Source organism: Hyla sarda, chromosome 6 (assembly GCF_029499605.1).
Source record: "Hyla sarda isolate aHylSar1 chromosome 6, aHylSar1.hap1, whole genome shotgun sequence".
Classification (NCBI taxonomy): Eukaryota; Metazoa; Chordata; class Amphibia; order Anura; family Hylidae; genus Hyla; species Hyla sarda.
Genome location: NC_079194.1, coordinates 177,406,426 through 177,430,510, shown reverse-complemented (window position 1 = coordinate 177,430,510; position 24,085 = coordinate 177,406,426). Strand labels below are relative to the sequence as shown.

General features: G+C 42.4%; 1 protein-coding gene across 10 annotated transcripts in view; it reads right to left on the bottom strand.

The window, feature by feature from the left end:
• DHX38 (DEAH-box helicase 38) overlaps nucleotides 1–24,085 on the bottom strand; it is an 82,429-nt gene that overhangs the window by 6,179 nt on the left and 52,165 nt on the right. For all 10 annotated transcript variants that reach the window (XR_008845126.1, XM_056525883.1, XM_056525881.1 and 7 more), the window contains 7 exons: nucleotides 21,385–21,522; nucleotides 20,936–21,308; nucleotides 20,707–20,847; nucleotides 2,260–2,370; nucleotides 1,965–2,081; nucleotides 1,455–1,562; nucleotides 1,255–1,367 (listed from right to left, as the gene is read on the bottom strand). Coding sequence is in view for 9 of the 10 variants with exons in the window: in XM_056525883.1 (XP_056381858.1) it covers nucleotides 1,255–1,367; nucleotides 1,455–1,562; nucleotides 1,965–2,081; nucleotides 2,260–2,370; nucleotides 20,707–20,847; nucleotides 20,936–21,308; nucleotides 21,385–21,522 (1,101 nt within the window). In the remaining variant the exon portion in view is untranslated. The remainder of the gene's footprint in view (nucleotides 1–1,254; nucleotides 1,368–1,454; nucleotides 1,563–1,964; nucleotides 2,082–2,259; nucleotides 2,371–20,706; nucleotides 20,848–20,935; nucleotides 21,309–21,384; nucleotides 21,523–24,085) is intronic.

Genomic DNA, 24,085 nt, shown 5'->3' with positions numbered 1-24,085 from the left:
TACAATGACAGCAGTGGTGTCTCCAGCTGTTGCCAAATGGGAGATAAAAAACCAACATGACAATACTAGCTTGTCTGGCATGTGCAAATTGTATGTACTAATCTGTCCAAATATATTGCTCTTCATAATAATCTATTGCTCTCTTTAAAAAAAAAACAATTCTGTCACACAACCCTGCCTGGTGCTTAGTTGTTCGCTAATTTGGATGACTTTATTCTAAAAGAGGACTCCTTGCTAAATAAGTGGTTCCCCATGCTTGAAAGTCTTTTCACTGTGGTCTGTTGCCAAGTTGGTCATGGTCTACATTTGCAGGTTTTTTCTTTTAACGTTTGCGCATAAATTTTGCGCCTTTTTTTCTAATTCAAAAAGAAGTTTATTGATAAACAAAGAAAGATATACATACAAAATCTGCGATAAACAAGAAAAGGGTCCAGTGGCCAGGGAAGGACAAAAGCATAATCAGCAAAATGTAACATTATATAACAAAAACAGTGTCTATGTAATGAAGGAGTATGAGAGGCAATGAGAGTAGTGGGAAGAGTGACAGGGCAAGTAGTGTAGAGGACACAGTATGTCCAAAGCAGCAGGTAAGGGAGCCAGCGAGGGGCAAGCTAGGTAGAAGGCCCATCCAAGACAATTGAAAGGAAACACCAGCACATTGCCATGTACAGCAGACAATCAAGAAAGGACAAAATAAGAAAAGGAGAGAAAACCCATAGGACACAGACTGGGGGAGGGTAAGAGCATAAGTCAGGAGGAGAAAATGCCATATAAAAGAGAGAGATGCCATATAAAGAGTAGGGAGCTGAAAGGAGAGGAGTCCCCATGAAGGGAAGGGCCGCGAAGGGACAACACGGCCACCCAAGCCTAGGGGGTCAATACCATCCACTGCATGGACAACTGCATAGCCCTGCAACTCACAGCCAGTTTTCCAAAAACGCCTATTTAAAAAGGCGCAAAAAAAAAAAAAGCTCGCACAAATCACAAAATTACGCCTTTTTACAGCCAAAAAAATGACGGGAACAGCTTGATACATCTCCCACTCTAAGCCCATTACCAATGTTTATATCATTGTACAATAAATATACTGGAACTGGGGAGTCTTGGTAAAACTTTGTATATCCACATATATTTTTGCTATGTTGAATTCCAAATAAAGATTAATTAAATAAAATACTTTATGAAAAAACAAATCATACTGGACACTGCAGGCACTGCATGATATTGTGAGGACTGCTTTCTGCAGAAACTTACCTAAAGCACTGCCCAGGGCCTGTCCTTCCAGCTCTGCCAGAACGCTGGTTTGCGTTGGCCTGGCTGATAGGATAGATTTGTAAAGCATCCATACCAATGCGTGGATTAAACACCTGCAAGGAAAATATCATTTAATGTTATATGTTTGAGTCTGTAGACATACGAAAATATTTGTTTGGGTTGTGACATTCAATGCTTACCTTCAGTTTGCAATAGCCGGAGTCTATAACAAACATAATGCCATCCACAGTCAGTGATGTCTCTGCGATGTTGGTAGCCACTATGCATTTCCTCACACCATCTGGTGCCTGCATGTGAGAAGTACAATACACAAGAACTATTAGGAGTAGAACTGATAATTCTAAACCTGCACAATGGGTATTTTCTCATTTGGGAAGAGTCACACGTGCCGTATTTTGCTACCCATTAGCTTCAATGAGGAGGAAAACAACAAAATACAGCAAGGGTGTTTAAAGTGTACTTATTTAAAAAAAAAAAAAAAAAAACTGACATGTGAAATGTCAAAGGTTTTTACCAATGGAGAATTGAGGTCAACCACTCGCTTCTCCCCACTGGTTCTAATAATTGGTGGAGGTCGCAGCACCAAGAGCGCCACCATGAAATCTTTTGACACATCAAATGTTCTGTGAAACAACAGCTACATTTTAACTCTAACAGTAAACCACTGAAAATGGTCAGTCCTCCGTCACCTTTTGGAAGATTTTGGCTTGAAGATCAGAGGGTAGCTGTGAGTAAATTGGCAATACAGCCAATGGTGGGGCACTCTCTAGCTCTCCCAGGCGCTCAATAATCTGATCAGATGTTACCTTGAAGAAAACCAGGACAAAAAGCATTAATAGCAACTACTCGTGACATAAAGGCTGCCTTCAAAGAAAGCATTACCTCAGTAAAACTTGGAACAAATTCTAGTACTGAGGAGAAGGGTGACATTCCCCATGTCTAAACATATCCCAAATCATTAGAATTGGCGTAAAGTAGACTCACCTCAATGTCTTCTTGCCCAGGCATGAAGATTAGAATATCTCCAGCTGCACCAGATAGATGGATCTGCAGCGCCTGCTTTACAGCAGCTTCCACATAATCTTCTTGTGGCGTCTACAAGTAAAAAAGAAAAACACAAATTGTAGGGAGGGTTATCAAAACTGGGCACAAAAATCCTGGTGGGCCAAAAAAACAAAAATTGTCTTACATAATTTGCACAAAATTTTCTGCCTCTTTAGATACTTTTAACCGATGCTCGTAAAGGATGTGGCTTCTCTGGAATAGGGCATGGCTTAAATGTTCAAAAACCCAGCCAAGTTTATTTGCGTTTTCTCTACTCGCCTTTTAAGAAGCATAACTCAAATGTTTACATTCACAGACCCAGAACAAAAAAAAAACAAAAAAAAAAAAACAAAAAACTTTTTTACTAATGTACATACTAAATGAGTATGCTTAAAATGTCGCTATTCTGACCCCTATAGCTTTCATATTTTTCCATACAAGCTGCATTATGGAGGCTCTCTTGTTTGCTTTGTGCATATGTGACTTTGAGAACTATATTAAATTTTTCGTTGGATGTGATAAAAAAAAAAAAAATCTGCAATTTTGGACTTAGGTTTTTTATGTTAATGTTGTTCACTCTACAGGATCATTAAAGATGTGTTGTCCAAAATGTGTCGCATAACCCACAACTGCTTTAGGTGCCGTGATCGTAGGTGGGGAGATTAACTGGGGCAGTACACCTGTCACACTGTAATGCAGGTGACCTAGGGCAAGCTCAGGGAGGATAGAAACCTCCCATGGAGCAGTGGGATTGCTGATGTCCACCATCAACAATGAGGTCCCAGTGCAGCTCCTGTGCTCGCTTCATGTTCATGACTTAAATATACACCAAGTCTCAGGGTACCATGACGCACATTTACATCATGGGTCCTCCAGAGGTTAAAAAACACAGCTTTTATATGGCCCATATTTCTGGTATAAAAATAACCCAACTAATAGGAAGTCTAATCATGTGCCAGCTTTTAAAACAGTCTGACAATCTGGCACCTTCATAGACTACCATACTCCCATACACAATAAATGAAGTGCATGCCGACCCAATGTGATTAAAGTCAGTGTGTATTTTAACATGTTATGCCAGTAACGAAACCACTCTATGACTAAGCGCATTGCTGCGTGAAACGCATCAGAGGTTTCCTGTTTGTACTTTTTGTACCCTGTTGAAGTGTGGATAGAAGACATGTCACAAAGTCTATGGTTCTCCATAATTCATTTGCAGTACTCTCAGAATGCAAGGGCAACAAGAATATTGGTTCAACACAGAGGGTGAGGAACCATCGACTCCTATGTCTAATGTATACAAGACTGGGGCCAAGGACAAAAAAGATAAAGTGAAGTCTGAAAGGAAGCAGCTGTTGCTGGGTGATTCAATCATAAGAAGTGTGGAGCTTAAGGAAAATGGTTTTGTGAGAGGTCTCCCTGGTGCTACTGCTAGAAGAGATAGAAGACGTATTCTTAACCTCATCAGGATGCAGGGCGAATGCATTCGCCCTGCATCCCGAGTCCTTAAAGGGAACCAATCATCAGATTTTACCCTATATAATGCTTGGCAAAGCGTTATATAGGGTAAAATTGTTGTCCTCACCATCCCCGGGGGACGCTCCTGCCCAAGGGATGGTGAAGATATGAAGTTATAAACTAGTCACCGCTGCCGCCGTAAGTAGTCACCTGGGCGGGAGCTCTTCTCATCTACTCCCGTTCTTCGGCCGGGAGCGACGTCCCCTCTGCTTGATTGATGGGCCGCTTCATTGTTCCGCTCACTGAACAGACGGAGCAGAGTGATGACGCTGCCCATCAATCAAGCGGAGGGGGCGTCGCTCCCGGACGAAGAACAGGAGTAGGCGAGAAGAGCTCCGCGCCCAGGTGACTACTTACGGCGGCGGCGACTAGTTTATAACTTCATATCTTCACCATCCCTGGGGGCAGGAGCATCCCCCGGTAATGGTGAAAATAAAGATTTTACCCTATATAATGCTTTGCCAAGCGTTATATAGGGTAAAATCTGATGATTGGTTCCCTTTAAGGACATAGGGCGTATGGGTATGCCTGTGGGAATTTTGGTCCAGTCGCTAGCCGGTCGGGGACCGTACCGGGATGCCTGCTGAAATCATTCAGCCAGCACCCGCCGAGGGGGGTCCTGAGAGTTTGGCAACAGCTCAAGGCACCCGGTTTGGGAATTCCTGGCGTAGAATACCCCTATGTCCACCCCTATGCAATCCCTAATTTAGTCCTCAAATGCGCATGGTGCTCTTTCAGTTCGGAGCCCTGTTGTATTTCAAGGAAACAGTTTAGGGCCACATATGGGGTATTTCCGTACTCGGGAGCAATTGCATTACAAATTTTGGGGGGGCTTTTTCTCCTTTTTCCCCTTATGAAAAGGAAGTTTTGGGGGCTACACCAGCCTTTTAGTGTAAAAAAAAATAAAATTACACTAACATGCTGGTGTTGCCCCATACTTTTTATTTTCACAAGAGGTAAAAGGAAAAAAAAAAGACCCCCAAAATTTGTAACACAATTTCTCCCGAGTACGGAAATAACCCATATGTGGGCGTAAAATGCTCTGCGGAGGCACAACAAGGCTCTGGAGTGAGAGCGTTCTATGTACATTTGAGGTCTAAATTGGTGATTTGCACAGGGGTGGCTGATTTTACAGCGGTTCTGACAGACGCAAAAAAAAAAAAAAAAATTCTCACATGTGACCCCATTTTAGAAACTACACCCCTCACAGAATGTAACAAGGGGTATAGTGAGCCTTAACACCCCACAGGTGTTTAACGAATTTTAGGATGGGAAAATGAAAATTTTTTACTAAAATGCTGGTGCTACCCTAAATTTTTCATTTTCACAAGGGATAAATAGGGAGAGAAAAAAGCCCCCAAAATTTGTAACCCCATTTCTTCTGAGTAAGAACATACCCCATATGTGGATGTGAAGTGCTCTGCAGGCGAACTACAATGCTCAGAAGAGAAGGAGCGCCATTGGGCTTTTGAAGAGAAAATTTGTCTGGAATTGAAAGCCACGTGTGTTTACAAATCCCCCATATTGCCAGATCACAAATCACCCTAAGTATCACCCATGTGCATCTGATTTGATTGCAACCAGAGCAATACATAAATGGATCAGTTTCTTCATATCTAGCATACATACCTACTGAGGAAAGATCCGTGTTCTGCTTGTAAGAGCCCTGAAACGCGTCTAGGTGTATTATTTAATCACCGATATTTTACTCTGAAGGACAGATTGTGGGTCAAACCAGCAATACCATCTAAGTCTACACATCCAGGCGGCGTTGCCAAGCGCCTGAGACATCACACGCCATCAGGATACCACGAGGTCTGCACCGCTAAGATTCCAACTACAGCGAAAGATCACGGGAGCGGCTATAATTCACACTGGTCTGTGGCAGGCAGACCGCCGCGGTTGACGCATGCCAGCGTCTTTTCACCACCCGAGATTTGCGGACCTGATCAGGTGTCCTCAGGTGACGTTACAGTGGGACTCGATTCAAGCTGGTAATTATTAAACCCACCCATTTCTTTCAATATATCAGGATTCTATATCAGTTACAGGACTTTAACACATCTCTGAATTTTCAGTTACCAGACTATTGAAAGTGACATTTTTGTAGAAATACTAATATCTGTGTTTATTATATATTGCAAGTGTATGTTTAAGTAAATCTATTTCTTTTCCTCGGCACAAGGGCCCTGTGCAACGAGGCTAAGTTACATTAATTGATATTTTATATATTTTAATAGAATTGTATCCTATATTTGAAGCACGATCCAGCTATCTATTTATATTATTTTTCATCCATGTATCAGGCAACTGGTACTAGTCTTGAGGGGTTGGTTATTGTTTTAAATTTCCAGCACATGGTGTAGGTGCACAACCTCCTTACCTTGGCTAGTTAATTGTGAGCTGCACAACCTCTTTGTTTTTCAGATTTGTAAATTATTTCTATTAAAAAATCTTAATCCTTCCAGTACTTATTAGCTGTTGAATACTACAGAGGAAATTATTTTCTATTTGGAACACAGTGCTCTCTGCCGACATGACCACAGTGCTCTCTGCTGACATCTCTATCCATTTTAGGAACTGTCCAGAGAAGCATATGTTTTCTATGGGGATTTTCTCCTACTCTGGACAGTTCTTAAAATGGACAGAGGTGTCAGCAGAGAGCTAAGAAAAAAAGAAAAGAATTTCCTCTGTAATATTCAGCAGCTAATAAGTACTGGAAGGATTAAGATGTTTTAATAGAAGTAATTTACAAATCTGGTTAACTTTCTGGCACCAGTTGAAAAAATTATAAAAAATTATAATAAAAGTTTTCCCCGGAGCACCCCTTTAACGAAAAGTCGTCAAACACCTGTGGGGTGTTATGGCTCACTGGACCCCTTGTTACGTTCCTTGAAGGGTTTAGTTTCCAAAATAGTATGCCATGTGTTTTTTTTTTTTGTTTTTGTTTTTTGCTGTTCTGGCACCATAGGGGCTTCCTATATGTGACATGCCCCCCAAAAACCATTTCAGAAAAACTCACTCTCCAAAATCCCATTGTCACTCCTTTCCTTCTGAGCCCTCTAGTGCACCAACATAGCACTTGACATACACATATGAGATATTTCCTTACTCGAGAGAAATTGGGTTACACATTTTAGGGTGATTTCTCTCCTTTTTCCCCTTGTAAAAATTCAAAAACTGGGTCTACAAGAACATGCGAGTGTAAAAAAAAAAAAAAAATGAAGATTTTGAATTTTTTCCTTCACTTTGCTGCTATTCCTGTGAAACACCTAAAGGGTTAACAAAGTTACTGAATGTCATTTTGAATACTTTGAGGGATGCCGTTTTTATAATGGGGTAATTTATGGGGGATTTCTAATTCTAATTTCTAATATGATCTACTAGTTGAGGAAATAGCTAAAATGACAATGAAAGGAGAAGTTATCATTATGGGAGACTTCAATCTTCCGGATATAAACTGGAAAACCAAAATAACTAGTTCTGCCAGGAGTACAGATATTATAAATTCCCTACTGGGATTATCTCTACAACAAGTGGCTGAGGAGCAAATCCGGAGGGAGGCCATTTTGGATTTGGTATTCACAAATGGGGATTTGGTATATGATGTTAATGTAGGCGAAAGCTTGGGATCTAGTGATCACCAGTCAGTGTGGTTTAATATGAGAACAGTGAAGGAGTCACACCACACAAAAACAAAAGTTTTAGATTTTAGAAAAACAGACTTTTCAAATATGAGATTAGTCATAAATGAGTCCCTATCATACTGGAACGGATTATATGGAGTCCAGGAGAAATGGGACTAATTAAAAGACGCATTATTGAAAGCAACAGAAAATTGCATTAGACATGTCAGTAAAAGCAGAAAAAGGAAGAGACCATTGTGGTACTCAGCAGAAGTGGCCAAAATCATAAAAAACTAAAAGCTAGCATTTAGTAATTATTATAAAGAAAAAAAAAAAAAAAACAGAGCAATGAAGATAGGGGAATTTACAAGATTAGGCAGAAAGAAGCCAAGCAAGTTAAGAACTTCTAAAGCACAGGCAGAAGAAAAACTAGCTCAGTCTGCGAAAAAAGGGGATAAGACATTCTTCAGATATATTAATGAAAAAAGGAAATTAAAACAAGGAATAACTAAATTAAAAACAAAGGAAGGCAGTGATCCCCAAGGAGGGAAAAGACCCCCTCTTGTGCCCTAGCTATAGACCCATATCCCTGATAAACTCGGACACTAATCTGTTCGCAAAATGAATAGCAAATAGATTGTCTGGCCACATGGGTTCCCTGATCCATCCGGATCAGGTCGGCTTCATCCAGGGAAGGGAGCCGAGAGAACACGCTTCGTGCTTTCTCCACGATACACCATGCTCGTAATCAACGCCTACCATTGCTATTGCTGTCCCTAGACGCGGAAAAGGCGTTTGACCAGATGGACTGGGAATTCATGTCTGCCACCCTGTCTCAGATTGGCCTAGGTCCCATTACAAGGCAGCGTATTATGGCCCTGTATAGCCACCCCTTTGCACAGATTCATGTCAATGGTCAGCTATCAGCACCGTTTGAGATTTGTAATGGTACTAGACAGGGGTGCCCCCTCTCACCCCTCTTATATGTTCTATGTATGGAACACTTAACACGATTCGCAATAATCCGGATATCAAGTGATTGCTGCTGTCTTATGACCATTACAAATGCTCAGCATTTGCGGACGACGTACTCTTGTACCTTTCTTCTCCCCTCACATCCTTACCCTCCCTGATGGCCTCTTTGGACTCGTTCTCAAATTATAGCAATTATAAGTTAAACCTAGGCCGTGAATGTTACCCTCTCTCCGCATGACGTATCCTTACTTACCGGTAAGTCCCTGTACCCATTTAAATGGCATCCAATAGCTTTAAAATACCTGGGTGTCCATGTGCCCACTAACCTTGCAGACACCTTTAAAGTCAATTTCCCCCCTCTGTTACAGACACTACATAGGAACTTAACCAGATGGGAGCGCAGGGACTTCTCCTAGCTGGGGCGGATAAATATCTTCAAGATGAATGTGCTCCCCCAACTCCTTTATTTATTTGCTGGGATCCCAACGCACATTCCTCGCTCATTTTTTAGGGAACTCTCTGCGCTCCAGTCGGGTTTCGTATGGGCTCGAAAAAGACCACGTATAGCTAGTTAAATCCAGTATAAACGCAAAACCGATGGGGGACTGGTGTTGCCAGACTGCCTATCATACTATTTGGCTGCAGTTCTGGTTCGTGTACTGGATAGCTTCCAGGACACTTCTAATGAGCTATGGGTCAGAATTGAAGGGCGCTCTAGTGGAAAAATCCCCAGGAATTTATTATGGACATTAAAACCCCACTCAATCCTCCGCTCCGCCTCCACACTGCCTCCTGTGATGGACTCGATAGCTAAAACATACTCAACGTATTTGGGTTGTCACTCCCTGATAACACTGGATGGTCCACTGACCCCCATCTTTGGTAATACAGCCGGCCCTCTCTTCCATTACATTTCTATCCTTCCATTGATCTGAGGGTACTACTTTTTACTCTGTCCTCACACATGATAATCTGAAATCCCTCCTGGACATTTTGGGTGATGCACCTCACTCTATACTACACTCCTTTCAATACAACCAGTTGAGGCACTTCTATCATTCCAACAAAAATTCCCTCAATCTTCATAGACTGCTCACTGCTTTTGAAAACTGCACTGCCTCCAATATTGTTCCCCATGCTGTGAGCGTAATATATTCACTGCTCTTGCGTATGGATTCCTCTACTCCTTTGCCTTCCAGAACAGCATGGGAAAGGGAAATAGGCAGTGAGTTCTCAGATGCTGATTGGTGCTGAGCCTTGACCCTCTGTCATAGATCTTCCATCTCCTGCAGGATACACCAGACTAACTACAAAATTATCTCCCGTTGGTACAGAGTGCCTGCTCTCCTCTCCCGTATATACCCGTCTCGGATTCTTGCTGGAGATGTGGAAATCGAGGGGGTACCATGACCCATATATGGCTGTCTTGCCCCCAACTCGGCAATTTCTGGACCTCCGTCTTGGACAAGATCCGCACGCTCACCTCCCTCACCCTCCTACGGGACCCGGCTACCCCACTGCACTATTGCACTAATTGTGGAAGCTCTTCTCGGATGCCATTACAGAGCTAGTAGAACTGCAGCAGGATACCGCCTCTGACTGCCAGGGGGGTGTCTGCTCCAGTAAGGAGGGAGGGAGGAGTACAGGGCAGGCCAGACAGGTACTAGTGGTGGGGGACTCAATTATTAGGGGGACAGACAGGGCAATCTGTCACAAAGACCGGGATCGCCGAACAGTGTGTTGTCTGCCCGGTGCACGAGTTCGGCACATCGCGGATCGGGTTGACAGGTTGCTGGGCGGGGCTGGAGAGGACCCAGCAGTCATGGTACATATTGGCACCAATGACAAAGTAAGAGGTAGGTGGAGTGTCCTTAAAAATGACTTCAGGGACTTAGGCCGCAAGCTTAAGGCAAGGACCTCCAAAGTAGTATTTTCTGAAATACTACCAGTACCACGAGCCACACCAGAGAGGCAGCGGGAGATCAGGGAGGTAAACAAGTGGCTCAGAAGCTGGTGTAGGAAGGAAGGGTTTGGGTTCATGGAGAACTGGGCTGACTTCGCTATCGGTTACCGGCTCTACCGTAGGGACGGGCTGCACCTCAATGGGGAGGGTGCAGCTTTGCTTGGGGAGAAGATGGCTAGAAGGGTGGAGGAGTGTTTAAACTAGGGACTTGGGGGGAGGGAACCTACAGCAAAGAGGGGGAAGATAGTGTAGATAGAGAGGTGGGAATTATAAATGTACCTGGGGGTGGAGCGGAGGGAGGGGTTAGAATAGTTAATAGGAATAGGCTTCATAGGAAAATAAAACTTACACCCTTGAATCCCATTAACCCCAATAACATAAAGGATGGAAATGTAAAGTGTATGTTCACAAATGCCAGAAGCCTAGCAAATAAAATGGGTGAGCTTGAGGCCTTGATACTGGAGGAACATATTGATATAGTTGGGGTCACTGAGACATGGCTGGACTCCTCGCATGACTGGGCTGTCAATCTGCAGGGGTTTACATTGTTTCGCAAGGATAGAATGAAAAGAAAAGGTGGTGGAGTCTGTCTGTATGTATGTAAGAAGTGGTATGAAAGTCAGTGTGAACGATGCCATAGTGTGTGATGATTTTGAGGAGGTGGAATCACTGTGGGTAGAATTACAAAAGGAGGGAAATACTGAAAAAATTATATTTGGGGTAATCTACAGACCCCCTAATATCACTGAAGAGATAGAAGTTCGGCTTCATAAACAAATAGAGAGGGCCGCCCGGGCAGGTACAGTGGTAATAATGGGAGATTTTAACTATCCAGATATAGATTGGGGTCCGGGGTTGGCTAAAACTATAAAGAAGCGACAATTCCTAAATTTATTGCAGGATAATTTTATGGGCCAGTTTGTGGAGGACCCAACAAGAAGTGATGCCTTGTTGGATCTGATCATTTCCAACAACGCAGAGCTGGTTGGTAATGTAACTGTGCGGGAAAACCTTGGTAATAGCGACCACAATATAGTTACTTTTGACTTAAAATGTAGAAAACAAAGACAGGCGGGGAAGGCAAAAACATATAACTTTAAAAAGGCAAACTTCCCTGGGCTGAGATCTGCACTACAGGACATAGACTGGGGGGAGGTGTTGTCAAATACTGATACAGAAGGTAAATGGGACATCTTTAAATCAACTCTAAATAACTATACAGCTAAATATATACCAAAGGGGAACAAATAAACGATTAAAACTAAATCCTACATGGCTGACAAATGATGTTAAAAGAGCAATAAACAACAAAAAAATAGCCTTCAAAAAATACAAATCTGATGGGTCAGCGATAACATTTAAACAGTACAAAGAGCTTAATAAAATCTGTAAAAATGTAATAAAAACAGCAAAAATTAAAAACGAGAGACAGGTGGCCAAAGAAAGCAAAACTAATCCTAAATATTTTTTTAGATATATCAATGCAAAAAAACCAAGGACAGAGCATGTAGGACCCCTTAATAATGATAATGGGGAGGTTGTCACAGGCGATCAAGAGAAAGCGGAGCTACTGAATGGGTTCTTTAGTTCTGTATACACTATGAAAGAAGGAGCTGACATTGGCCAGGTCAGTGCTGGTAACACATCATGTAATGTACTGAACTGGCTTAATGTAGAGATGGTACAAGGTAAGTTAAGTAAAGTAAATGTAAGCAAATCTCCAGGGCCAGATGGATTGCACCCAAGAGTTCTTAGAGAGGTAAGTTCAGTAATGTCTGTACCCCTGTTCATGATATTTAGAGATTCTCTGGTGTCTGGTATTGTGCTAAGGGACTGGCGCAAGGCGAATGTGGTGCCAATCTTCAAAAAGGGCTCTAGGTCTTCCCCAGGAAACTATAGACCGGTAAGTTTAACGTGCATTGTGGGTAAATTGTTTGAAGGACTTATAAGGGATTACATACAGGAATACATAGGGGATAATTGTATTATAAGTGAAAACCAGCATGGGTTTACTAAGGATAGAAGTTGTCAAACCAATCTAATTTGCTATTATGAAGAGGTGAGTAGAAGCCTTGACAGAGGAATGGCTGTGGATATAGTGTTTCTGGATTTTGCTAAAGCATTTGATACTGTCCCTCATAGACGTCGGACAGGTAAGTTAAGGTATTTGGGTTTGGAAATTTTAGTTTGTAACTGGATTGAACACTGGCTCATGGATCGTACCCAGAGAGTGGTGGTCAATGATTCGTACTCTGATTGGTCCCCGGTAATTAGTGGTGTACCCCAAGGTTCAGTACTGGGCCCGCTGTTGTTTAATTTATTTATCAATGATATAGAGGATGGTATTAACAGCTCTGTTTCTATCTTTGCAGATGACACCAAGCTTTGTAGCACAGTACAGTCAATAGAGGATGTGCATAAGTTACAGGATGACTTGGATTGACTAAGTGTCTGGGCATCCACTTGGCAAATGAGGTTCAATGTGGATAAATGTAAAGTTATGCATCTGGGTACTAATAACCTGCATGCGTCGTATGTCTTAGGGGGGATTAAACTGGAAGAGTCACTGGTAGAGAAGGATCTGGGTGTACTTGTAGATCACAGACTACAGAATAGCATGCAATGTCAGGCTGCTGCTTCCAAAGCCGGCAGGATATTGTCATGTATCAAAAGAGGCATGGACTCGAGGGACAGGGACATAATACTCCCCCTTTATAAAGCATTGGTACGGCCTCACCTGGAATATGCTGTTCAGTTTTGGGCACCTGTCCATAAAAGGGACACTGCGGAGTTGGAAAGGGTGCAGTGACGCGCGACTAAACTAATATGGGGCATGGATCATCTTAGCTATGAGGAGCGATTAAAGGAGTTACAATTGATTAGTCTTGAGAAGAGACGTTTAAGGGGGGATATGATAAACGTATATAAGTATATTAATGGCCCATACAAAAAATATGGAAAAAAACTGTTCCAGGTTAAACCCCCCCAAAGGACGAGGGGGCACTCCCTCCGTCTGGAGAAGAAAAAGTTTAGTCTCAAGGGGCGACAAGCCTTCTTTACCGTGAGGACTGTGAATTTATGGAACGGTCTACCTCAGGAACTGGTCACAGCAGGAACAATTAACAGCTTTAAAACAGGATTAGATACATTCCTGGAACATAATAACATTAATGCTTATGAAGAAATATAAAATCCCATCCCTTCCCCAATATCGCGCCACACCCCTACCCCTTAATTCCCTGGTTGAACTTGATGGACATATATGTCTTTTTTCGACCGTACTAACTATGTACCTATGTAACTATGCCAAGAGACGATGCTGTAACCTGTGACTATATATTGTGCAATTCTTGCTTGTACCTTTACTTGCTGATGAGATTTTTTCAAACTTCTTAGTCATTGTTGTGAATGGTACTTGATGAATAAAAACGTTATTTTGGAAAAAAGCAAAAGGAAGGATGGTATGTAGAAGAGAATAAAGGGCTAGCCGACTGCCTTAATGAATACTTCTGTTCAGTTTTTACAGATGAAAAAGAAGGAAAAGGACCTCCATATTAAGCAGGAAGACTAATGAATCGTTTGATGCATGTGTCTTTACAGAGGAAGAGGTTCTACGTTTGCTGTCTAAAGTGAAGACAAATAAGTCTGATGGGATACACCCAAAATTATTAAGAGAGCTTAGTGGTGAGCTAGCAAAACAGTTAATAGATTCAGTTAACCAATCACTGGTAACAAGAGTCGTCCCAGAAGATTGGAAATTAGCAAATGTCGTGCCCATTCACAAGAAAGGTAGTAGGGAGGAATTAAGCAACTATAGGCCAGTAAGTCTGACATCAATAGTGGGGAAATTAATGGAAACCCTTCTAAAGGATAGGATTGTGGAACATCTAAAATCCCATGGTTTGCAAGATGAAAAACATCATGGGTTTACTTCAGGGAGATCATGTCAAACAAATCTTATTGATTTTTTTTTGACTAGGTGACTAAAATAATAGATGGCGGAGGGGCAGTAGACATTCCATATCTACATTTTAGTAAGGCTTTTGAAACTGCCCCACATAGAAGACTTAATAAACTGCAGTCATTGAGCTTGGACTCCCATATTGTTGAGTGGATTAGGCAGTGGCTGAGTGGCAGACAACAGAGGGTTGTAGTCAATGGAGTATATTCAGAGCAAGGTCTTGTCACCAGTGGGGTACCGTGTTTCCCCGAAAATAAACCCTACCCCGAAAGTAAGTCCTAGCAGGATTATCAGGGTGGGCTACAATATAAGCCCTACGCCGAAAATAAGACCTAGGCGAGGGGTAATCAACTGGCGGACCGCGGTCCAGATCCGGACCTAGGCCGCCAGTAACGCCCACAGACAGACACACACACCCCCCTCCTCCTTTGGCTGGTCCCGCGGCAAGTTACCGTAATTGAGACGGGGCAGGGACACTGTCGCTTTAAAACGTCCGTGCGTATGCACGGCCGACGTCATGGACATGTCCCTGCCCCCGGCTGCTAAGCAACAGAAGGAGATCCCGCCGCCGAGAGCTGCAGCTTCCGTACAGTACAAGTTGCGGACGCTACCGTATGCAGGTGGGGAAGTGTTGGTCTCCGCTGGGGATGAAATGTGTACCTGTAGACTATTATGGCAGAGGGGTGGGGGGGCACTGTAGGAGTGTGGAGGATGACTGGGGAAGGGGAGGATGGGGGGCTGTAGCAGTGTGGAGGATGGGGGGCTGCAGCAGTGTGGAGGATGGGGGGCTGCAGCATTGTGGAGGATGGGGGCAGCAGCAGTGTGGAGGATGGTGGGCTGTAGCAGTGTGGAGGATGGTGGGCTGTAGCAGTGTGGAAGATGGGGGGGGGGGGGTGGTGCGGCAACCTCCACACTGCTACAGCCACCCATGTTGTTCAAGGTTTTTTGTGACTAAAATTAATATAAGACCCGGTCTTATTTTCGGAGAAACATGGTACCTCAGGGATCTGTACTGAAACCAATTTTGTTTAATATCTTCATTAGTGATATTGCAAAAGGTCTCGATGGGAAGATGTGTCTTTTTGCTGATGACACAAAGATAATAAACAGGGTTGATGTTCCTGGAGGGATATACCAAAATGGAAAAGGATTTAGGAAAACTAGAAGAATGGTCAGAACTCTGGCAACTGAAATTTTATGTGAATAAGTGCAAGATAATGCACCTGGGGCATAAAAACCCTCGGGCAGAATATAGAATATTTGACACAGTCCTGACCTCAGTATCTGAGGAAAGGGATTCAGGAGTAATTATTTCAGAAGACTTAAAGGGGTACTCCGGTGAAAACCTTTTTTCTTTTAAATCAACTGGTGGCAGAAAGTTAAGCATATTTGTAAATTACTTCTATTAAAAAATCTTAATCCTTCCTGTACTTATTAGCTGCTGAATAATACAGAGGAAATTCGTTTCTTTTTGGAATGCTCTCTGATGACATCACGAGCACAGTTGTCTCTGCTGACGTTATTATAATAATAATGCTTTATTTATTGTTGTCCTTAGTGGGATTTGAACCCAAGTCCCCAGCACTGCAAGGCAGCAGTGCTAACCACGGAGCCACCATGCTGCCCTTAGCATACATCTGCTATGCATCTGCTACGCATGGTTGCTAAAATGGACAGAGATGTCAGCAGAGAGCACTGTGCTCGTGATGTCATCAGTGTTCCAAAAAGAAAGGAATTTCCTCTGTAGCATTCAGCAGCTAATAAGTACTGGAAGGATTAAGATTTTTTAATAGAAGTAATTTACAAATATGTTTAACTTTCTGCCACCAGTTGATTTAAAAGAAAAAAGGTTTTCACCGGAGTACCCCTTTAAAGGTAGGAAGACAATGTAATAGAGCAGCAGGAAACGCTAGCAAGGGAGAGGTATAAGCAGTAGAAAGAGAGAAGTGCTCATGCCGCTGTACAGAACACAGGTGAGACCTCACTTGGAGTATTGTGAGCAGTACTGGAGGCCGTATCTCCAGAAGGATATAGATACTCTAGAGCAGAGGTCTCAAACTCAAAATTATCTGGGGGCCACTGGAGGTAGCGGCTGGGTGGAGGCTGGGCCGCATGTGCCCCTCACATATAATGCCCATATCATGCGCCTCTCACATATAATGCCCCCATCATGCGCCTCTCTCATATAATCCCCCCATCATGCGCCCCTCACATATAATGCCCCCATCATGCGCTCCTCACATATAATGCCCCCATCATGCGCCCCTCACATAATGCCCCCATCATGCGCCCCTCACATAATGCCCCCATCATGCGCCCCTCACATATAATGTAATGCCCCCATCATGTGCCCCTCATCATGCACCAGCAACCCCCCTCCCCATTCCCCCTACCCCCTGGTAATCGCATGAGCCGACAGATGATGGATACGGGTCGAAAATTAGCCGACCGGAGTCAAACTGTGACTCCGGTCGGCTCATTAAAGTCAATGGATTTCAGAGCCGGTCCGGCTGGGGTACGGGAGCGCACGGTTTTCCCTTCCCCCAGCTGAATCTGGCAGCCGTAGGCTGAAACGTGGTGTGAAAGCACCCTTACACTAATTGTCTCCTCATTCTACTCTTCCCTCAGATGATTGTCCTAGCTGTACTCATATCAACCGATACTACAAGAGATTACCGGCTTCCATGACAACCACAATCCACTGGACCGGCATTTGCAAACAGGAGCAAGACCAGCCTTTTAAATTTCACCTCTGCACAATCTGTTTGCCTTCTGGGCAGTTCACCATCAAGCCTCTGCGCCACTGTCTGTTCTCTATTCCCTCTTTATATTCCACATTTTTACTAGGTAAACCCTATTACATCGATGCGCATAAGTCCTAGCAATGAAGTTCTGAAAGCAGAAATGCCTTTGTTCTTCAACCTTTACCCTTTTGTATTGTCTTTTTGTCACCCCAGGGAGTGCTTTTGAACATCCTATGTTCTCCTGTATCCCCCAATTAAACAGCAAAGAATAGAAGATTTTTGTACTCACCGTTAAATCTTTCACATAACCTTTATTAAAAAATTGTAATGAAAAATATGGGGGTACAGTCGGGAGGTGCCTAATACGTAACTTTTAATGGTATATTATTAAAAAACACCAACTTGTGCTCCAGTGAAACCCAATTCCACTTAAAATCAGGTGGGGAATCTACAAAAGATAAACCCTGCCACTTATCTCAAAGACACAGTAACAATGTCTCCCATTGGCGTTCATGCACTAACAGTAACTCCCATCAGGTAAAAATAAGCTCCCAACGTGTTTCTACCATGATAACTGGCATCATCAGGGGAGACCATTTATTCACAAGGAGACTGTATATAGAGTAATAATTCACAAATCATAACTTTGGGCTGTTGAGGTAGTATCATCAAAGCCCCTAGTCAGCATTAGTAAATAGAGCATATAATACTTATACTGATGTATATCACATCACAGGGGAGCGTAATGTGCGTCCGGAATACCTGTAAATTAAAAGAAATGCCCACATTTCGAATAGCCTATAGATAAAATAGGATATATATCAAAAATTGTCAGTAGATACTGCATGAATTGAGGGCATTGCCGCTACTCATGGCTACACCATGATTACACAGACAAACCTGTTAACAGAAAAGATGCAAAGAATACAAATCACAATCGATCCCTCCTATATGAAGAAATATATGGTTTGACGATCTCTGCTACTTAGAGTCCCCTTTCTGGTCAGACATTTATGGCTGCAACGCGTATACCCGCAGTGGTGGGGAGCCGTGTAAACATGCTACAGTTACCATATGCTGACAGCTGAGAAGCCGGCGTGTGACGTCATATCCTCTCAGCCGGAGTCTACGTCAGCATACCCACAGCAGGGCGGGGTTAGAGTAATGCTGTCGGAGAATGAACCCCGCCAGGTATATTAACCCATAGTGATTACGGCTATTAGATACTTAGACGCTTGGTCTGACTGTATCTGAATGGCTATCCAGGGCTGTCTCAGCTAAACCATATTTATTTGCCTTTTAAATGTGAACTTAGATATTAAACATTAGAGATAAGTAATTGTATTGCATTCCATACATCTATATAATGTACAGAATACAGACTACCCAGGACTCACAGAGGTTACAATAGCTCCCAATAACCTAGCCTAAAAATATATACCATCCCGCTGTGTAATGAGGGGACAACGGCTCCCTGTGTTCTAAAATTTCTTAAGAAGAACACTGGGTCCCTCTATAATGGAGCCGGTGTTACCACCACACAGCGGAACGGATAATAATGTAGAATACATCTGTATAATATGGGATGCTATAAAATCATGTAAAAATGGGGATCTGTACTGGTTGGATAATTTATTCCACAGCAATCATGTATATATAAAACTTTATATACATAAAAGAGAGGATGACTATGGTGGCTATTAATGGATAGAAATATTGAAATTTGTTCCATGTAATAAAAGATTCAAAAAGATGAATATGGAGACTACAGGGTACGTCTTATCTAGCAAGGTATTGCTGTGGCCCCCTATAGGAGGGGCGATTTCCTATTGTCATGAGAAAGGAGGGGAGGGTGGGGGGGATTTGTTGCTGGGCCTAGGGTGCCTAAGTAACCCTATGCTAACTATAATTGCCCTAGTCCTAGGCGGCGTTACCGCCCTAAAAAGGGCGACCCCACTTCCAACCATCCCTCAAGCCCTTAACTAACGGTGAGGCTGACTATAGACTAGCTACGCAGTAACCAAAGTCTCTGTGTAGACACCCAAGTGTGGATATTCACCACCTCCACAGTAGAATCATATATAAAAAGACATGGGCTGTATGCTTTTAGAATAAACTCCAGCACTCACGTTTAGACTGTTCATCTTTTTCTTATTTATTCAGATATTTTTGCAGCTTTAATCAGCTTTTCAGATGGGATGTCAGCACACATCCAATCTAGCAGAGGTCTTATCTTACTGACTGGGCGTTTCTTTTAACTTACAGGTATCCCGGACGCACATTACGCTACCCTGTGATGTGATATACATCAGTATAAGTATTATATGCTCTATCTACCAATGCTGACTAGGGGCTGTGATGATACTACCTCAACAGCCCAAAGTTATGATTTGTGAATTATTACACTATATACGGTCTCCTTGTGAATAAATTGTCTCCCCTGATGACGCCTTTTATCATGGTAGAAACACGTTGGGAGCTTATACTTACCTGATGGGAGTTACTGTTAGTGTATGAATGCCAATGGGAGACATTGTTACTGTGCCTCTGAGATAAGTGGTAGGGTTTATCTTTTGTAGATTCCCCACCTGATTAATTTTAAGTGGAATTGGGTTTCACTGGAGCACAAGTTGTTTTTTTTATTTTATTTTTTATAATATACCAGTAAAAGTTACGTATTAGGCACCTCCCCACTGTACCCCCATTTTATCATCCCTTATTTACAATCTTTGATTTATTTATGAGCTGGGAGTGATATTCCACTTGTAGGAATTATACTTGCTACTTTTAAAATTCTTTATTCTAACTATCTTTATTAGCAGACACTGCACCTACCTATTTCTGTTCCTTTGCTTAAGTGGTTTACTGTTCGTGGTGTATATCACTTTTCTGTTTTCAGTTCCTTTAATGTTTTTTGACTTCCTAGTGCTCTGGTACAAATAGATTAGTTCAGTGCCAGTGGGTGGGTATATCCTTTTGCTCACCTAATGTAAGCATAGTAATGGGCTCTCCTGTTTCCCCCAATGAAAAGTATGAGAGGTTTACAGTAGTACAAAAATTACTGTCCATGTGGAATACATGTCATGAAGATAAGTTTTGTTGATACCTTGATGCTCCACTAATAAAACTGGACACATTTCAGTAAAAACACGCGTCTGCTTACAGATTTGGTAGCAGTGTTTTGTTTTTTGCGTTCCCAATACTAATAGTTTTAGGATACTTGTGTCACCAGGGCTAATCCGGTTGAGTGTAGGGATAAGGTTTATGGGGTTGCCCTTTTGAGGGTCAGGGGTTACAACTGACCCAGCCCCGCCGTATATTCATAAGGCATTCTTTCGAGCCTGATATGGCCTATAACAGGAAATTATATTATGCATTCACCTGCACAAGAATGTACTTGTACTTTAGATTCAGTGCTCAGTAGAATTATTATATTATTATTAGTTTCCTATCATCATAGCATTTATTCTGCGGTACTTTCAGAAAATCATATCACTGGACTACCTAAAATTATTGTGCTGACCTAGGCTTGTCCCCACACAAAGTTAACTGAAAAGTTAGTTAACAAAGTTAGCTGAAAGAGATTGGTTCACACCTTACCTTGCTAAATAAAATGTCGACAGGGAACGTCCGTCCAGGAATATGGAAAATAGGAACATTCCCAAAGAATGAGGCAAACTTTTCTGCATCCATTGTAGCAGAAGTAACAATCAGCTTCAGGTCAGACCTACGCGTGACAACCTTCAGAACAAAATTTTGTATATAGTTAATGTTTTGTGTCTGCAACAATACCTTATAAAGATATATGCAAATGTATTTATATCATCACCTCACGTAGGAGCCCGAACAGCACATCTGTGTTCAAAGAACGTTCATGAGCCTCGTCCATGATGACAGCACTATAGTGATCAAGGTCTGCCTCACGGAGGGATTCTCGGAGCAGAATACCATCTGTCATGTATTTAATGAGGGTCTTCTCTGATGTGCAGTCTTCAAATCGAATGGCATACCCAACCTCCTCTCCCAGGCTTACTTGCATCTCTTCACTCACTCGTTTTGCCACAGACATGGCAGCCACTCTACGAGGCTGTGTGCAGGCTATCATACCATAATCTGTGTACCCATCTTCGTGCAGATATTGAGTCAACTGTGTAGTCTTACCGCTGCCTGTTTCTCCCACCACTATAACAATACTGTTATCTCTAAAAGACAAAAAAAATTAGATGAATACATGGATGAAAAGCATTAGCTCCAGACTAAACAAGGCAGACTTACTACCTGATAATGGTAAGCAATTCCTGTTGGACAGCAAAAATGGGCAAGAACTGACGTTGCTCCATTAGACTCTTCTTCCGGGAAAACTCACTACTCGCTTCACTACGCTCCCGCATGTGATCTGCAAACTTCTGTTCTGCCCTAGGAGTACAAAACAAAAATATTAAAGAAAATATGTCACAAAAGGTACAAGTGGCACTAATCCAACAGTTTATATTTCTATGACTCTGGCTCTTGTGCAGGTATAGAAAATTCTGCATGGGGTTTAAGATTGTGACATTTGTAAATTTTTACTCTTGGCAACTCACTGTGCTCACACGCAAGCCCAATAGCAAAAAAGATGGCATTTTAGTAATGGTGTTGCAATTAGCAGAAACTAGCCGACCAATCACCGCCCTTGCTGGGAGGTGCACCCGCTCTGCCCTCAGTCTGGAGGGTGAGAGCAGGTGCACTGAAGACAGGACCGGCAGTGGACTCACCGGCAGGAGCAGCAGCAGGTGGTGAGACCAGTGTGCCTCCTGCTGTTGCAACTCCCAGCATGCACAGCCAAAGGGCATGGTGTGAGTTGTAGTTATGCAACAGCTGGAGGCACAGAACAGAGTTTTATTTATGCAAGAGATAGTGGGGGAAAAAGTGCCACTAGCTCTTCCAGAACTACAACTCCCGGCATGCACGTACAGACAGAGGGCATGCGGGGAGTTGTAGTTATGTGCATTCAGCTGTTGCGTAACTACAACTCCCAGCATGCCCCAACAGTCAAAAGGCATGCTGGGTGTTGTAGTTATGCAACAGCTGAATGCACATAATTTCAACTCCTTACATGTGCTTTGGCTGTCCATGCATGCTGGGAGTTGTAGTTATGCAATAGCTAGTGGAAAAAAGTGCCACTAGCTCTTGCATAACTACAACTCCAAGCATGCACAGACAGCCAGAGGGCATGCAGGAAGTTGTAGTTATGAGCATTCAGTTGTTGAATAATTACAACGTCCAGCATGCCATTGGACTGTCTGTGCATGCGGAGAGTTATAGCTATACAAAAGCTGGAGGCATAACTTCCGCCGTGGCTCAAACTTCTAGCGGGAAACTCATTGTAAACCCGACTGTGTGTACGTACTGTAAAAGCACCAAACACTGCACCACACTATGCTTACTCAAAATAAAGGAAAGGAAAAGGAATGAAAAGGAAAAGGAAAAGTTGGGAGCTACACTAGCATGTTAGTGTAAAATAAAAAAACATTTTTTACACTAACATGCTGGTGTTGTCCCATACATATATTTTCACAAGATGTAAAAGGAGAAAAAGACCCCCAAAATGTGTACCGCAATTTCTCCCGGGTAAGAAAATACATATGTGGACGTAAAGTGCTCTGTGGGCACACAACATGGCTCAGGAGTGAGAGCGCCATGTACACTTGAGGACTAAATTGGCGATTTGCACAGGGGGTGGCTGATCGTTACAGCGATTCTGACATAAACGAAGAAAAAAAATTGTGACCCGATTTTGGAAACTACACCCATCAAAATGTAATAAGGGGTGCAGTGAGCATTTACACCCCACAGGTGTCTGACAGATTTTTGGAACAGTGGGCTGAGAAAATGAAATTTTTCATATTTACAGCCCCCACTGCACCCCTTATTACATTCCGTGAAGGGTGCAGTTTCCAAAATGGTGTAACGTGTGGGTGATTTCCACTTTCCGGGCACCATGGGGGCTTTATAAATGTGACATGGCCCCCCAAAAACGATTCCAGCCAAATTCTCTATCCAAAAGCCAAATGACACTTCTTCCCTCCTGAGCCCTGCCGTGTGCCCCTAAACACTTTAAGTCTCCATATGGGGTATTTTCATCAGGGGGTGTGGAAATTTTGTTTAAAAAACTATTTGTCCGCGAAACTAAAACGGAGCAAAATCTACTTGTCCCTCATGACGATCCACTTGTCCTGCCCAATTTTCGCTTTTACACTCGTTTTTTCCTCCTTGCCCTATAATAGCAATAACTACCTACTATAATGATACCTTTTAATTTTTCAATAACATTCTCCGAACTTAAAAAAATATATACACACACACTATATTATATATATAATAAAATCGGTGAAGTGAAATTGAAATCGTAATTTTGCTAATTTGGTGGTTTCCTTTTCTACGCCATTTACCTTGTGGTTGAGCTAACATGTTATTTTCATACTTTAGGCCGGCTTGATTACAGCAATACCAGATTTGTATAGTTTCCGCCATGTTTTACAAATTTAAAAAAAAATCACAACTTTGCCATTTTTGACCCCTGTAGCTTTTTTTTCGTATACTAGGCTGTATATGGCACAAAAAATTTGCCCTCAATCAGTTTTTTGTATCTGTACCATTTTGGAATTGAATACAGGGGTGTGGAAATTTTATAAAAAACTACTTGTCCACGGGACTAAAATGGAGCAAAATCTACTTGTCCCTCATGACGATCCACTTGTCCGGGCCAATTTTCGCTTTTACGCTCTGATTTTTTACTCCTCGCCTTATAATAGCCATAACTACCTACTATAAGGATACCTTTTAATTTTTCAATAACATTCTCTGAACCAAAAAAAATATATATATTAAGGGAAGAGAAATTGAAATCGTCAAACATAATTTAGCAGATTTGGTGGTTTTTCTTTTCTGCGCCATTTACCTTGTGGTTGAGATAAGATGTTAGTTTGATACTTTAGGC